Source organism: Heterostelium album (assembly GCF_000004825.1).
Source record: "Heterostelium album PN500 unplaced genomic scaffold PPL_scaffold13, whole genome shotgun sequence".
In the NCBI taxonomy this organism is placed as follows: Eukaryota; Evosea; class Eumycetozoa; order Acytosteliales; family Acytosteliaceae; genus Heterostelium; species Heterostelium album.
This window is the reverse complement of record NW_008805075.1, coordinates 1,788-15,668: the sequence shown is the minus strand read 5'-3', so window position 1 is coordinate 15,668 and position 13,881 is coordinate 1,788. Positions and strand designations below refer to the sequence as shown.

At 31.5% G+C, this 13,881-nt stretch overlaps 8 protein-coding genes across 8 annotated transcripts; 4 read left to right on the top strand and 4 right to left on the bottom strand.

The window, feature by feature from the left end:
* Positions 1-181: 181 nt before the first annotated feature.
* Positions 182-642, bottom strand: PPL_11149 (uncharacterized protein; the record flags this gene model as incomplete). Its single annotated transcript, XM_020581906.1, has 2 exons — positions 182-394; positions 472-642. 2 exons carry the CDS (start codon positions 640-642, stop codon positions 182-184), a joined length of 384 nt encoding a protein of 127 aa, XP_020427209.1.
* Positions 643-844: 202 nt separating this feature from the next.
* On the top strand, positions 845-1,694 carry PPL_11148 (uncharacterized protein; the record flags this gene model as incomplete). The annotated part of the gene is made up of 2 exons (XM_020581905.1): positions 845-847; positions 918-1,694. The coding sequence occupies 2 exons, from the start codon at positions 845-847 to the stop codon at positions 1,692-1,694; spliced, it is 780 nt and encodes a 259-aa protein (XP_020427208.1).
* Positions 1,695-1,928: 234 nt separating this feature from the next.
* On the top strand, positions 1,929-4,297 carry PPL_11147 (uncharacterized protein; the record flags this gene model as incomplete). Its single annotated transcript, XM_020581904.1, has 2 exons — positions 1,929-2,091; positions 2,415-4,297. 2 exons carry the CDS (start codon positions 1,929-1,931, stop codon positions 4,295-4,297), a joined length of 2,046 nt encoding a protein of 681 aa, XP_020427207.1.
* Positions 4,298-4,582: 285 nt separating this feature from the next.
* PPL_11146 (uncharacterized protein) lies at positions 4,583-5,881 on the bottom strand (the record flags this gene model as incomplete). The annotated part of the gene is made up of 4 exons (XM_020581903.1): positions 4,583-5,089; positions 5,179-5,312; positions 5,367-5,513; positions 5,590-5,881. 4 exons carry the CDS (start codon positions 5,879-5,881, stop codon positions 4,583-4,585), a joined length of 1,080 nt encoding a protein of 359 aa, XP_020427206.1.
* A 109-nt stretch (positions 5,882-5,990) lies between these two features.
* On the top strand, positions 5,991-6,708 carry PPL_11145 (uncharacterized protein; the record flags this gene model as incomplete). The annotated part of the gene is given in 2 exon segments (XM_020581902.1): positions 5,991-6,030; positions 6,050-6,708. The coding sequence occupies 2 exon segments, from the start codon at positions 5,991-5,993 to the stop codon at positions 6,706-6,708; spliced, it is 699 nt and encodes a 232-aa protein (XP_020427205.1).
* Positions 6,709-6,771: 63 nt separating this feature from the next.
* PPL_11144 (uncharacterized protein) lies at positions 6,772-7,271 on the bottom strand (the record flags this gene model as incomplete). The annotated part of the gene is made up of 2 exons (XM_020581901.1): positions 6,772-6,820; positions 6,847-7,271. The coding sequence occupies 2 exons, from the start codon at positions 7,269-7,271 to the stop codon at positions 6,772-6,774; spliced, it is 474 nt and encodes a 157-aa protein (XP_020427204.1).
* A 207-nt stretch (positions 7,272-7,478) lies between these two features.
* Positions 7,479-10,353, bottom strand: PPL_11143 (uncharacterized protein; the record flags this gene model as incomplete). The annotated part of the gene is made up of 4 exons (XM_020581900.1): positions 7,479-9,106; positions 9,191-9,714; positions 9,787-9,866; positions 10,000-10,353. 4 exons carry the CDS (start codon positions 10,351-10,353, stop codon positions 7,479-7,481), a joined length of 2,586 nt encoding a protein of 861 aa, XP_020427203.1.
* Positions 10,354-11,816: 1,463 nt separating this feature from the next.
* Positions 11,817-13,866, top strand: PPL_11142 (uncharacterized protein; the record flags this gene model as incomplete). Its single annotated transcript, XM_020581899.1, has 4 exons — positions 11,817-12,032; positions 12,216-12,394; positions 12,455-13,082; positions 13,153-13,866. Coding segments are annotated over 4 exons (1,737 nt in total), but the record flags the coding sequence as incomplete, so codon positions are not given.
* Between the last annotated feature and the right edge of the window lie 15 nt (positions 13,867-13,881).

The window sequence follows — 13,881 nt, the reverse complement described above, 5'->3', positions numbered from 1 at the left end:
TCATAATAATAATAACAACATTATAATAATAAAGTATTATGACGATTTGATGATATTGTATACCACTTTCACTTTTAAAAATAAAATAAAATAAAAAACAACAATAAGATTAATTTTTAATTTTACTTTGTATTTATGTACATTTTAGATATCTTTTAATGATTATAAATAAAGAAAAGTACTACTTTCCATTCATTATCTTGATGTTGATTTTTGGTAATGATGGTTGTTTTCTTGCACTGTTGTTGTTTGCAAGTTGCTCTCTGAGTGATTCTATTTCTCTATCTTTTCTCTGTGACTCTGCTAACGCTGTTTTGTAGAGTGATGAGATATTCTTCATTAGAATTTCATTTATTTTTTGAAGATTATCTCTTTGTACTGTTGTTTGTTGTAACTTTTTTGAACAAAAAAAAAGGTTAATAAAGTTATTCTTGTTTATTAAATATTATTAATAGATTGATAGCTAGTTACCTGTTGTTTAGTTGTATTTAATAATTGATTTGAATTTAGAGAATCTTGTTTAAGTTTATCAAACTCTGACTGTAATTGATCAAGTTTCTCTTCCAATTGTTCATATGACAAAGATACATTTGAAGTACCCGCTAAATCAGAATAGATATCTATTTCATCGATACTACTCATATTAATTAGATGATTGTCTGAATACAATCACACTGACTCTTTTTTTTTAAAATCAATCTAACAACAAAAAAAAAAAAAAAAAAAGATTTATCTTTTTTTTTATAATCGTGTTAGTATTTAATTTGATTAATGCTTATTTTTTTTTTAATTAATCAGTTTTTCAATTTTATTTAAACATAATATATATTATATTAGAATAAAGATGGTAAATAATGATATTTATTTTTATAAATTCAATTTTTAAATATTTACTTACTATCTTTTTTTCATTATAGTCAGATATAGATAATAATAAAGTAAATACAAATTGTAATACAGATAATGATACAAATGATATAGGTAGTCAAGATCAAAAAAATGATAATCAAAATAAAGATAATGATAATAAAAATACAAGTAAAGATGAAAAGAAAGAGATAATCAAAGAGAAAAAGATATATAAAGCAAATAAAGAGGATATAGAGAAAGCAAACAATTTGAAAGCACAAGGAAATATGTTGTATGGTGCAACTGAATATAAAGAAGCGATCGATATCTATACAAAAGCAATAGAGTTGCTAACAAAACCAAAGAAGATTGTAGAGATTGTCGATGATCAAGATGAAGATCATCAAGAGAGTCGTTCGCTTTGCAATGAAGAGGTAGCAGTCTACCATTGCAATAGGGCGGCATCACATCTGGCTTTAAAACAATATGATTTGGTTGTGTCGGACTGCAGCGAATCACTCGAGTTACAACCTAGCAATACCATACAAATGAAGTCGAGACACCGTCGTGCACAAGCATACGAAGCAACAGAGAAACTGACGGATGCACTCAGCGACTACAAAGCATGCTTGGAGATCGACCCACGATTCCAACCCGCTCTACAGGCAGCACAACGTCTACCACCCATAATCAAAGCCAAAGAGGATCGTGAACGTGAAGAGATGATGTCGAAACTAAAAGATCTTGGTAATACTTTTCTTGGTAAATTTGGATTGAGCACAGATAACTTTCAATTCATTAAAGATCCAAACTCTGGTGGATATTCTGTAAATTTCAAAAAATAATTGCTTCACCAATAACCCCTAAAGTGTGTGTACCGTGTTTTTATCCCAGACACAGTTGCCGTCAAGAAACCAGTTGGAAAAATAAAAAAAAAAATTGAATTTTTTTAAATCAACCCTTTTGAAACAAATTTGAGAATTTTTTTTTGATTTTTGATCTTTCAACACGCGAACACAAAAATTTGTTTTTTTTTTACCAAATCATCATTTCTGTTCTTTTTTTGACCTTTTTTCACAATGAACTACACTTATAATCATAATGGTTTTACGATAACCGATTTATATCTTATATTTGGACTTGTTTTAATTGCATTTTTAGGTGGAGTTGCTGTGGCTAAAAAATCAAATAGTCAAAAGAATCAAAGTAGTAATAAAAAACAGAAACTTGTTGAAGTAAAAGGTAATTTATCAATTAATTAATAAATCTCTATCAAAATTGTTAATGTTTTAAAGATATTATAATTACTTTACAGCATAACAAAGATGTGTCAACAGGAAAGATAGATCACAATGTTTATTTTGATCCCAACTTTGGAAACTGGGTGAGAAAATATGATATACCACTAAACGAAATCATCAGTTTTGTCAGAGATGGATGGAATGATATAGTGGCATTGGATCGATTATTTAAACTACTTAAACTCGTTCCCGAACCTATGACATTCCAGAACTTTGACATAAATAAATCAAGTAGAATTATACTTAGAGAATTTATAAACCAAGAAGAGGTAGTTTACCAAGAGGAGAGCTATTCTCATTTGATGGATATGGAGTTCGAAGAATACATTGGTGAAGAAGAAGAGGAGAAAGAAGAAGAAGAAGATGGTAGTGATGGTGGTGATGGTGATGGTGGCTCCACTGCAGTGCCAAGTAATGATGGCGATGGCTCTGTCTATCAGCAAAATATTGAATACTTGCCCAATGGAATGAGATTTACACCAGAACAAATGGAGAACATCGATTTCCTCAAGAATAATCCATTTCCGAAGACTAGCAATAGCCAAGGTGTCAAGTTTAAGGTTCCCGCGAACTACAATACCCTTTCTCTCCACGAAAGAATAGAAATTGTTTTTGATACCTACTTTAAAGAGTTTCTATCACAGCTACACATATCAACTAATGAATATCAAGAACATTATAAATTGGTAGCTCTGAGAAACAGAAAGCAACCTCCATGGTATACACGCTACACCTACTTCAGTTTAAATGATATTAAGCAATACCTTGCTATATTCATTTATGCTGGCCTCGTTAGGACCCCGAATATGGAGGAGTTGTGGAAAAAAGATGATAACATCTCATTTTACAACCATTCAGTATTCAATATTCTATCATTCTCTAAATTCAAGGCTATTCATCGTTGTTTGCACTATAAAGGCTTTGGAACCATTGACAAAGATGGAAAGTTGACAAGTACCGATTTCCAACCAATTGTGGATGCTGTAAATGATATATTCAAAGCTAATTGGACCCCAGGAGATACTTTTTCTTTTGACGATGACTTGTACAAGTGGACTGGCAAGGGTGGAAGCAAAAAGATCATAGCTGGTAAAGCAGACTCTGTTGGCAACATATTATGGAAACTGGTGGACTCTTTTACATATATTTACCATTTCGAATTGGAGCACTATGTAAAGAACATCATTAAGTCTCAGAACATTCCAGTAAATTTAAACCAAGAGATCCTCAAGAGAACTGAAGAGGCACTGGATAAACATTTAGGTTGTCCTGTTAACTTTGGTACATGTATTATAATTGATGCTGGTATTCTTGGCAGTATGGACAATATTAAGCACCTCCAAAGCAAAGGTTATTCATTCATTGTCTCAGTTGCTAAGAATAAGTGCAAGGAGGTTATGGATCAAATCATCCCGTCAAGAAAAGGAGGCAATCGAAAGAAAAATGACTTTTCAACTGAAGGAGAGATGTCATTTGGTTCCAATAAGTTTCACACAGCAATAGCATGGCAGGCCAAGAAAGATAAAACAGTATTTTTCTTTACCAACATTCCAAAACCAATCTGCCAAGATAAAACACATGAATTGAGGAGAGTTTCTAGGACTAAAAAAACAGTAAAAGGAGAAGTAACCTACACAACAAAACAGTTAACAACACCAAGAGTCGTCTGGGTGTATAATAACTGCCACAATTATGTAGATTCAACAAAGATGATCATCAATCCGTTAAGAAATATCCATCGTGCACGCACATATTCAAGAGTCGTATTAAATGATATTTTCTATGCAATTCTATACAATTCATTTGTGGCATTCCAATCTTTAGAACATAATTGCACCAGCTCCTCAACGTCAGAAAAGGAGAATTCGCTAAGATTCAAAAACTATCTTTTGGAAGTGGTTAACAAAATTCTACTCAAAAACCCAAGCATTGAAAGAAACACAAGATACACCATTGTCACACCAGATCTAATAGACATTGAAGGAGGACAAGAGTATTGTTTTTACTGTTTAAATAACGTCAACACGAACTATAAAGAAAAAAGAACCAAACAAAAATGCTTTTGCCACAACATCGCTCTTCACAAAGATTGCAATATGTATTTCCACAATCCATTATTCAAATTTAATAATTTAAAACACATTTAATAAATACTCAATTTTTTTTGACTAGAAATAACGTTTTTTTTAATTTTTTTACACAACATTTGGTTTGGGAAAAATCCCAAGAATGAACTTTTGTTAGTTACGCGAATTTAGCACACTTTAGGGGATAATAAAATTGTTATTTTATCTCTTCCAATATGAAACTATTTTTTGAATGACAGAGAAATTATGAAAAAAAAATGTGAAAAAAAATTTAATTGAAGGTTAGTGTCAAAAATTTTTTCTAAAAAAAAATAATTAACTTACTTGTTGTTAGAATGTAAAATTCTATTTGTTAATAAATTTGATGTATTGGAACACGACTGGTCGGAATTGATATCGAACACTGAGTAACCCAAGAAGTAAGATGTTTCTAGAAGCGTTCTTATCCCGGTGGTAGAAGTGACCACAGCAGCGACAGAGTGGCCTTTTCCATTTTTTCTCTTGGAATACTTTCAGGATCGGATGATCCTTAGCCAAGCCATCAACATTTACATTGTTTCCAGACATTTGATTGGAATACAAAGAGTGGTGTTTCATATAGTCAAATCGTTCATTACTTTTATTAGTAGAACTATTGACTTTATTCGTACCATCTATGTATCCTGTGACTGTCTGGTGTAGTGTTGATAGTTGCTTGTGACACTCAGCTACTTGATTTCTATCGATGCTAACTGATTTGGAGTATGGTCCACTTGAAAGAGCACATGGCGGAGGATCTTTCATATTGCTAACTTTGTTGTTAAGTTTAGCAAGAATTTCCTTTTCCGTCTTGTTCCAACATGCATTATGAACCTATATTATAAATATAAAAAAAAAAAAGATTAATTATTTAATTATTAAAAAATATATTTATAATTTGTGACAATTTAAGTTGTACTTACTTTTGAGGTGTAGCATTCATTGATCCACAATGCTTTATGTTTTTTTTTCTTCACCCACTTGTAGAGAGTGGCTGAAGAAATGAAAGAAGATTGGCCACGACTGTTGTGGCTGAACTTGGCAGAACCAATAAAGACTATACTATTTTTGATTGGAACCAGTTTGTCCACCATTGAATTGTAGGATTTACGCTTATTGTAGTAGTTATTCTTCTTCATTATTAGGTTGTACTCATCTAATCTAATGTTGACATAGTTTTTTGTTGTTGTTGGGTGTAATCTAAGATAACTAATCCTGTTACTAATCAGTGATCTATCCAAACAGATATCATTGATATCTAAAGAAAAAATAATAAATAATATAATAAATTAATATCAATCTATATTAAAAATAAAAGGTGATAGTTTACTTACTCTTACTAGGTGGAATTAGACTTTCAAACTTTAACATGGCTGGACCCAACATTTTCTTTTGAGCTTCCGAGTTGAAACGACTTCTTAAGTTAAGATAATGTTCATGGACAGAGAATGAGTGAGTTTTACCGTGTTCATCGATGGATACATGTGATGATCTTCCGCAATCGATTCCAAATATATATTTATTATTAATATTATTATTATTAGGAGTTGTTGTAGTAGTAGTTGTTGTTGTTGTTGTCGTTGTTGTTGTTGTTGTTGTTGAAGGATAATCTATATCCATTTCCATTTCTAAAGCCGTGGAGTTGTTATTGGACTGAAGGCTATATTCGTCTCTTTCCTTGACGAATCTACCTCCCCTGGAAAATATAATTCGTCGTTCTTGGTCGCTTGTCGACATGATTGTATGTTTCAATTCTACTACGGCTACTATCGGTAGTGGATGTTGTTGTTGTAGATGTTGTAGATGGTGATGGATTAGAGGTTGGTGATGGTGCTGATAAAAAATTAGAGGATGGTGATGGTGCTGATAAAGAAGATGTTGGTAATATCAATGATTTCGTTGTTGCTGATGGTTTGAGTTTTAATAGTTTTGGTAAGGTATTGGATGATTGTGGTTTTGTAGATGAAATGGTTGTTGTTGGTGATGTTGTAGATGGTGGGGGATTAGATGTTGATGGTGAGGGATTAGATGATGATGGTGCTGATAAAGAATTAGAAGATGATGATGGTGCTGATAAAAAATTAGAGGTTGGTGATGGTGCTGATAAAGAATTAGAAGATGATGATGGTGCTGATAAAGAATTAGAGATTGGTGATGGTGCTGATAAAGAAGATGTTGGTAATATCAATGATTTTGTTGTTGCTGATGGTTTGAGTTTTAATAGTTTTGGTAAGGTATTGGATGATTGTGGTTTTGTAGATGAAATGGTTGTTGTTGGTGATGTTGTAGATGGTGGGGGATTAGATGTTGATGGTGAGGGATTAGATGATGATGGTGCTGACAATGAGGATGTTGGTAATATCAATGATTTTGTTGATGATGATGATGAATTGGGAATTACAAATGCAAATTTAGAAGTTTTCTCGGGAATAGGTGGTGGTGGTGGAATATAGAGAGAGCCACTATTGGAAAAAGACGACCTCTCCAGTTCAAAGGATATATCTGGCAAAAAACTCTCACAATTCTTTTGTAGTGTTGACTTTGATGGTGTTGTAAAAGCCTGATCTTCCAATTTATTCTCAAGACAATACTGGTAGTAATCCAATAAATTGAATTCTTCATCACTATCATTGTAATAATGAGTACTGCTGTCACTGTTTGTAGTGGATGCTGTTGAATGAATGGTAGTGCTAGATTGTGAAGATGATGCCATTGATGTCTTGGGTGAAGGAAACACATGTGCCAAAGTAGATTGAGAATCAATATCCATTTTGAAATCTTTATCATATGTATTATTATTATTACTTGTTGCTGATGTATCAGCCGACAATTTGTTATAGTTGAATTGTATTGGCTTGGATGATGATGATGATAATGTTGGAATGGTTGGAATTAAAGGTGAAACTGCACTTGGAGAAGTTATTGGTGGTGATAAAGATGTTGTTGAGGTGGTGGTTGTTGTTTTAGTTGTTGAGGGTGGTGGTGGTGGTGGTGGAGATTTGTACTCCTTTACCATATCTTGAATGTATTGGAATTCTTTAAGATCCACGTTAAGCGATGAATGATACGGCTGTTTGGAGGGATGAATACTTTCATCATCTTCTCGTGTCTTTGGTTTCTTATACGTAATGGAGAAAGTGATTCCATTCAAAGATACAGTCGGTCCTATATATAGTTTTGATAAAATAATATTAATATAAAATCATCCTAAAATCAATAGATTCTAATTAATATTACCATCATAATCGTAACTGACTGTGTTGGTAGCATCCGATGGTTTGGTTTTAAAATTCAGTTTCTTTTCCTTGGCTGGATCTAGTATGAAATGTTTGGAATCTCCATCATACTTCGCCAATAGTCTGCTTGCCAATTCCAACTCAGGCTTCATAACTCCTGGGGTCGGATGGTTGGCAAATATGAACAATGTTGTTGGTCGTCCAGAGTGGTAAAGGATGTAGGATTCGATATTACCAGAGTTCTGATTTGAGATGTTATAGAGTGAATTTTGAATTGGCTTGCCCGAGAAAAGATGTAAGATGAAGCTCTGAGATTCCCAATCTGCCAATATAATCACTTTGTGGTTCCCTTCAATTATCTGATCCAACCATGCCAATATATGAGGTAGTGATTGCTCCGGAATTCCAAAAGGTGAATAATTTGTAGAGGAGTAACTATTGGTTATAAAGAGTTTTGGAAGTACCTTTTTATCTTTAAACACCGTATTAATAATTTTACCGAGCTTTTTAAAAGATGAATTGAAATCAGTGTCATCTGCGGTAAGTCCAACATGCCATTTACTGGTTGGATCGCTGAATATGACACCTATATCACAATTCGGTGGAATTGATTCCATTCCTTGATAGTTTATATCACAGCCAACAAAAAATGGTGAATTGAAATGTTCTTGGTTGGGTTTCACAGAGGCGGTTGAAGCGTTGGTTGATGTCCAATTGATAGACGTTTGTTTTTGAGACGTAACCTCTATGATTGAATTTGGCTTTGATAGGTCTCTAATCCATTGGTTCTTCTTTTCAATATGAGGTTCGGAATCCAGTGATCCACATCGTATACTCTGGATACGCCATTCCGACTCCTTGAATTTAGAAATGCAGCGGCTCCCACATTTACTTAGCTTGCACTTCTTCGAGAATGTAGAGTGCTCAGGGCAAAGCATAGCACCAACTTTCTTTTGCTTCGGGACAGTTAGAGTTAAATTGTTGGATGCTGCAAACATACATATTGTGTGTGCATTGGTGTGGTCGACTGAATCTACTGGTGGCACGTGTCCACAATGTGATACACGATCCAAATTGAATTGACAAACGGTAAGAGGATGTTTAAACGTATAAAAATTTTGTTTGAACTGTTCCGGTATGTTGATTAATAATGAAAGATGATCCAGATAACTTCCTTCTCGATTGAAATCGGAACCGTTATAGAATTGTAGAAGAAACTGTTGGAGAAACTTTGTAGATAAAATAAAGTTGCGTGGTGCCAATTTAAACTTTGGTATAAATTCATTTATCATGATTAGTTTGTTGTAGTTGTCATTGGCTTTTATCCATTGCGAATTATTATTTTTGAGTGGAATTGGTGAAGTTGGTTGTTTGATTGAGTTGATCCATGCTTGAGATTCAGTTTTATAATTGTCTTCATTGTAATATTTTCCAAATTCTTTTTCAATATTTTGAAATTGATTAATTGTGTGTTGATTCCAATTGACTTTATTGTGTTGATTCTTCTTCTCCTCCTCTTCCTCTTTCTCTTTCTCTTTCTCTTTCTCTTTCTCTTTCTCTTTCTCTTTCTTCTTCTTCTTCTCCTCCATATTTTGAAGTACTCTTTGATTATGCACTAAAGTGATTTATAAAATTATATAAATTAGAAAATAAATAAAAATAATAAATAAAATTTTAAATAAAATTAAAGTATACATACAAATAATAGTTGGATGATTCAGAATAGATTGAATGAATTCCAATGCACTCGTACAATTCGTTTCACTAGATTTTGTCACTGGCACCAAGTATGTTTCAAAATCATTTTTGAAAGATTTGAATCGGTCGAACGATTCTTTGGTGATTGTGGCGTCATGTTGTCGTAACCATATTAAAATTGAAGGCTCTCTCAAGGCCGAGTCTACGGTTTCCTCTGGCTTTGCAAGAAGGTACTTCTTGATGGATGTTACGATCGGACCAAAACCATTCAGCTCCATAATGTGTTTACTTATCCTTTCGATATTCAACAGATTCAAATTGGATTGATTCTTCATGTGGTCTCGTACTATTTGGTTGACCATCTCGTTGAACCAGTCTCTATTCAAACTTCCAAGTCTGTTCTTTCCCAAACCATGTTCCTTGAGAAATGCCAGATAAACATCTTGATAAAGTTTTCTTAGAAACTTGTAATTCTCATTCTCCTCGTCTCTCAGTAATGGTAGAACAACTACAAAATTAAAAAATCTTTTTAAAAAAAAAAAAAATTTCTTATTAATTTAATTGTTTAAAAAATACGAAAAACAAAAACAAACTTACTTGTCAACTAACTTTTGAACTTCTGGTTTCAAAATGAATTTATCTTTAGCAATTTCACTTTCTTTTAACTCTTTAATAATCTAAATTAGAGTAAATAATAAAATTGATTAGTTTATAGAAATAAGAATAATTTATAATTTTAAATCTTACTTTTTTTTCCTTATCTTTCAAATCATACAATTTACTGTCAGAGAGGAACTGCAAAAGAATCACCTCACAAAGGTCAGTATTGTGTGAAATTTTACTTTTTGCAAAAAGCAATCTAAATTTACTAATGCTCGCTTCATCTTTCCTAATATCCACCCATTCCTCTGGGATATCCGATTTTTTAAATGTTTGACTAAACATTTTCATATCAAAATCGATTTTATTTACAATGTCGTGATATATTAATGAAAAACAATAGGAAAGTAATCCACTAATTTGCGATAATTGAATAAAAATTTTTTGGAGATGATTATTATTATTATTGACATTTCTATATAAATGATTATACGGATAAACGATAGTTTCCGATTTGATCTCATTTTCAGATAGATGTTGATTATTGGAATATACATATTTCATATTTAAACAAACAATAAATATTATATAAAAAAATAATAAAAAATTATTAAAAAAAAGGTTTTTCATAAAACTAAACAAAAAAATAAGTAAGAGTAAAATGTAAACAAATAAAAAGAAATCTAATAAGTATAATAAAAATAGATAAATATATAAAAAATAATATTTTAAAAATAAAAGAAATAATAACTATTATATAAATTTGAAGATTGTATTTGTTGTTAAATTTGAAGGTTGTAAAGTAAAAAAATTAAAATGAAAAAATTTGGTTTTGATCAAAACAAAAAAGCATAGTTTTGTTGTATTGAGGCAAATTCTCTCCGTATTAACAAAGAAAGGTTGAAAACTTAATTCCAAAAGTTTTTTACAAAGAATTGAGGATCAAGAAAAAAAAAAGAATCTTTTTCTAATATCTAATATGATTGGTATGATTATACCAATATATTTAGCAAACATTCTAAATCGGGATATTTTTATAATTTTCTTCCAAACTTTGTGTTTGGATCATATGAAAACTAAGTTTTGCAAAAAAAATGTTGAATTTGAAAATAATATTTTTTTTTAATTATATTTTGGTTTGGTTTTTTTTTTGCAATAAAAACAAAAGAAAACAGACATCTTAATTCATTCTTTTAAAATATAGTTATAATTTAATTATTATTTGAATATTTATCACCAAGATATACATGTAGTAAATTAGTAAATAAAGGTTAATTACTGGACAATGACCGATTAGCATGCGTTTCAATAACAGAAACAATTACAAAGTTTGAGTTTAATAACAGAATTAGTTCTATTGCTCAACTAAAAAGTAAAATAAACATATAAACAAGCACATGTAATCATAGATTGGCTAAAAAGGATAGTGGATGTAATATTTATAAAGGTATAGATTTATTTTATTTTTTCACTTTTAAACAACTATTAACTGACTGGTTAAACCATCATCATCATTCAGAGAATTCTATAGGAGAAGAGCAGCTGAGAAACGTGAACCTTTTAATTATTGTCAAGATATGGTGAAAACCAATGGTTTTATTTTAGCTAACTAATAATGCTTAGAGCAATTCAACATTGTTTCGATTGTCAAAGAAAATATATCGAGAAAATATAATGTTCAATCAATTCGTGAACATTATGACCCCTCGTAACCTCTTTGGTATTCTACAAACAGGTAGACTGTTGGTAATGTGGTTATACATGGATCAAAAGTTAGTTATTTAAAAAACAAAACACAATATATATATTAAAATTTAATAATAAAGAAAAAATAAAACAATCTATAGATTTAATCATTAATAGAAATATTGTTAAAGAGGTGCATCAAACTAATACTTATTATCATGTGGCTATGCTTTTTTGTGTTTTGCTTTTTTTAAAAAAAAAAAAAATTTAAAGTTAGTGATTCTTTTTAATTATTTATATTTGATTTTTGATTCGTTATTTTAATTAAGTTTTATTTTAAAATGGCAAGCAGATTAACTACACAACAAAATAAGAGTAATAATAGTCGATCATTGGCTCCCTCTTTCAATAATTATACACAAGGAGTGTTGAATTCAATAAAATCAGTTAGTGATCCAAACACTAAACCAGTCAAGAGTAATCGTTATAAGGACTATAGTAAATTATCAGAGAGGTCTGGTAATAAAAGTAAAGTTTTAAATTTAATAACAACTTCAGTAAATGTAATAGCATCACCAAAAAAACATAACAAAGTAACGATTGATCAACAGACACATTTAATGAAAGATTGGTTAACAAAGAATACCACTGGAAAGCAGGTACACTATTGACTACTATACATATCATAAACTGTTGTTTTGAATGATTATTGTTCATATTTTAACTATAAATATATTCAGGTTCTTGAAGAATTAAAGAAAGATGGTAGTATAGCTGCAACAGAAGAATTCAGAAAGCGATATAAGGAGATATATGAAGAGATACCTGGAGCAACCACACATGCTGTTGCGTTGTCATATGTTATTTCATCACTTCAGAGTGGCCAATATACAGATAGAGATGGATATGAAAAAACAAGGTAAGTGTTTTGTAATGCTCGCGATTTTGTATATCATTGATACTAATATTCCCAATCTAGATTGTTATCAAGTTTAGTTCCTTTTTACACTTCTAAGGAAATCAGAGAGTTTGGAATCACAATAGATAATAATGCGTGGAATCGTGCAATTCAACACGTACACAAGTATGGTGCAGGTAGACTGATTAATGCAGAAGAGATCAGCAATTGGAGATCTAAATTTACACACAATGGACAAATGACAAGAAGACAAAGAACCACGATGCTAAGGACAGCCGTCGAAGGTTACTTCAATATGAAAGATATAACTGAAGAATCAAGTAAAAACATGAGGTTGTACAGCAAAGAACTCGACGCAGATGGTAAACGAGCTTTCGAGTTGGTGCCAATCAAGAACCTTGCTTTAGGAAACATAAATACCTGCTTTACAGATTACCTCAAGAAGAGTGAAGTTGATCAAGTCAAGTATCCACTCATGGGTAGAAGTGCATTTTACAGTTTCGTACCAGAGTATGTCAGAGAAATGAAGAATCGAACCGACATGTGTCCAATGTGTGTTCAGTATCAGGCTCTCGAGTCAAAACGAATTAAGTTTGGGCAACTTTCAGATCAAGATCATAAACTGTTTGAAATCTTGACTATTCACAAGATGTTTGTTCAGCAAAGAAAGAATGATTATTTGACATGTGTAATTATAATTTTATTAATACATTTAGCTAATGATTTATTAATGAAAATTTTTTTTTTTTTTTATTTAGAAAAATGAGTTAAAGGTAGGAGAGTGTATTATTCTCTGTGATTTTAAAGAGAATATATCATTAGGTAAATCCAAAGTGCAAGTAAGCCATGAATTTTACCAACAACCTGCTCGTACCTTCTTTGGAATGGTCCTCTTCTATAAGCAAGGTGACAAGCTGAAGATTCACTACTATGACTGTCTTTCACAAGTACTTAATCACTGTTCGACATTTGCAATTTCATGTCTCGACAAATTAATCAATGATCCATTATTCACCAGTCTAAATATCAACAAAATTACATTTTGGTGTGATAATGCTAGACACTTCAAGTCAAATGAAATACTTTCATATATGCATACATTGTCAAAGTTGCAAGTAGCTGATCCAAACACTCCAAACAAAACCAAAAGAAAGTATCTCGTCGAATTGAATACTTTTGCACCCTATCACGGAAAGAGTGAATGCGATCAACATTTTTCAATGGTTTCTAGAGCGATAGCAGACAAGTCGAGTTTCAAAGATTCAATCTATACAGATCAAGATGTTATCAATGCAATCAAGAGTACCACTGACAACAACAACTATCAAAGAACATACAAATTGACTTCTGAATCAGAGAAGGAGGCTGTTACCATCAAAGTAACAGTCGAAATTCATAACCCAAAGGAATTGAAACAGAAAGAAATAAAGATCTTTCCTGGTTTTACAGAGTATCATCGTTTCCAGTTTTTAGATAATAGATCAGTA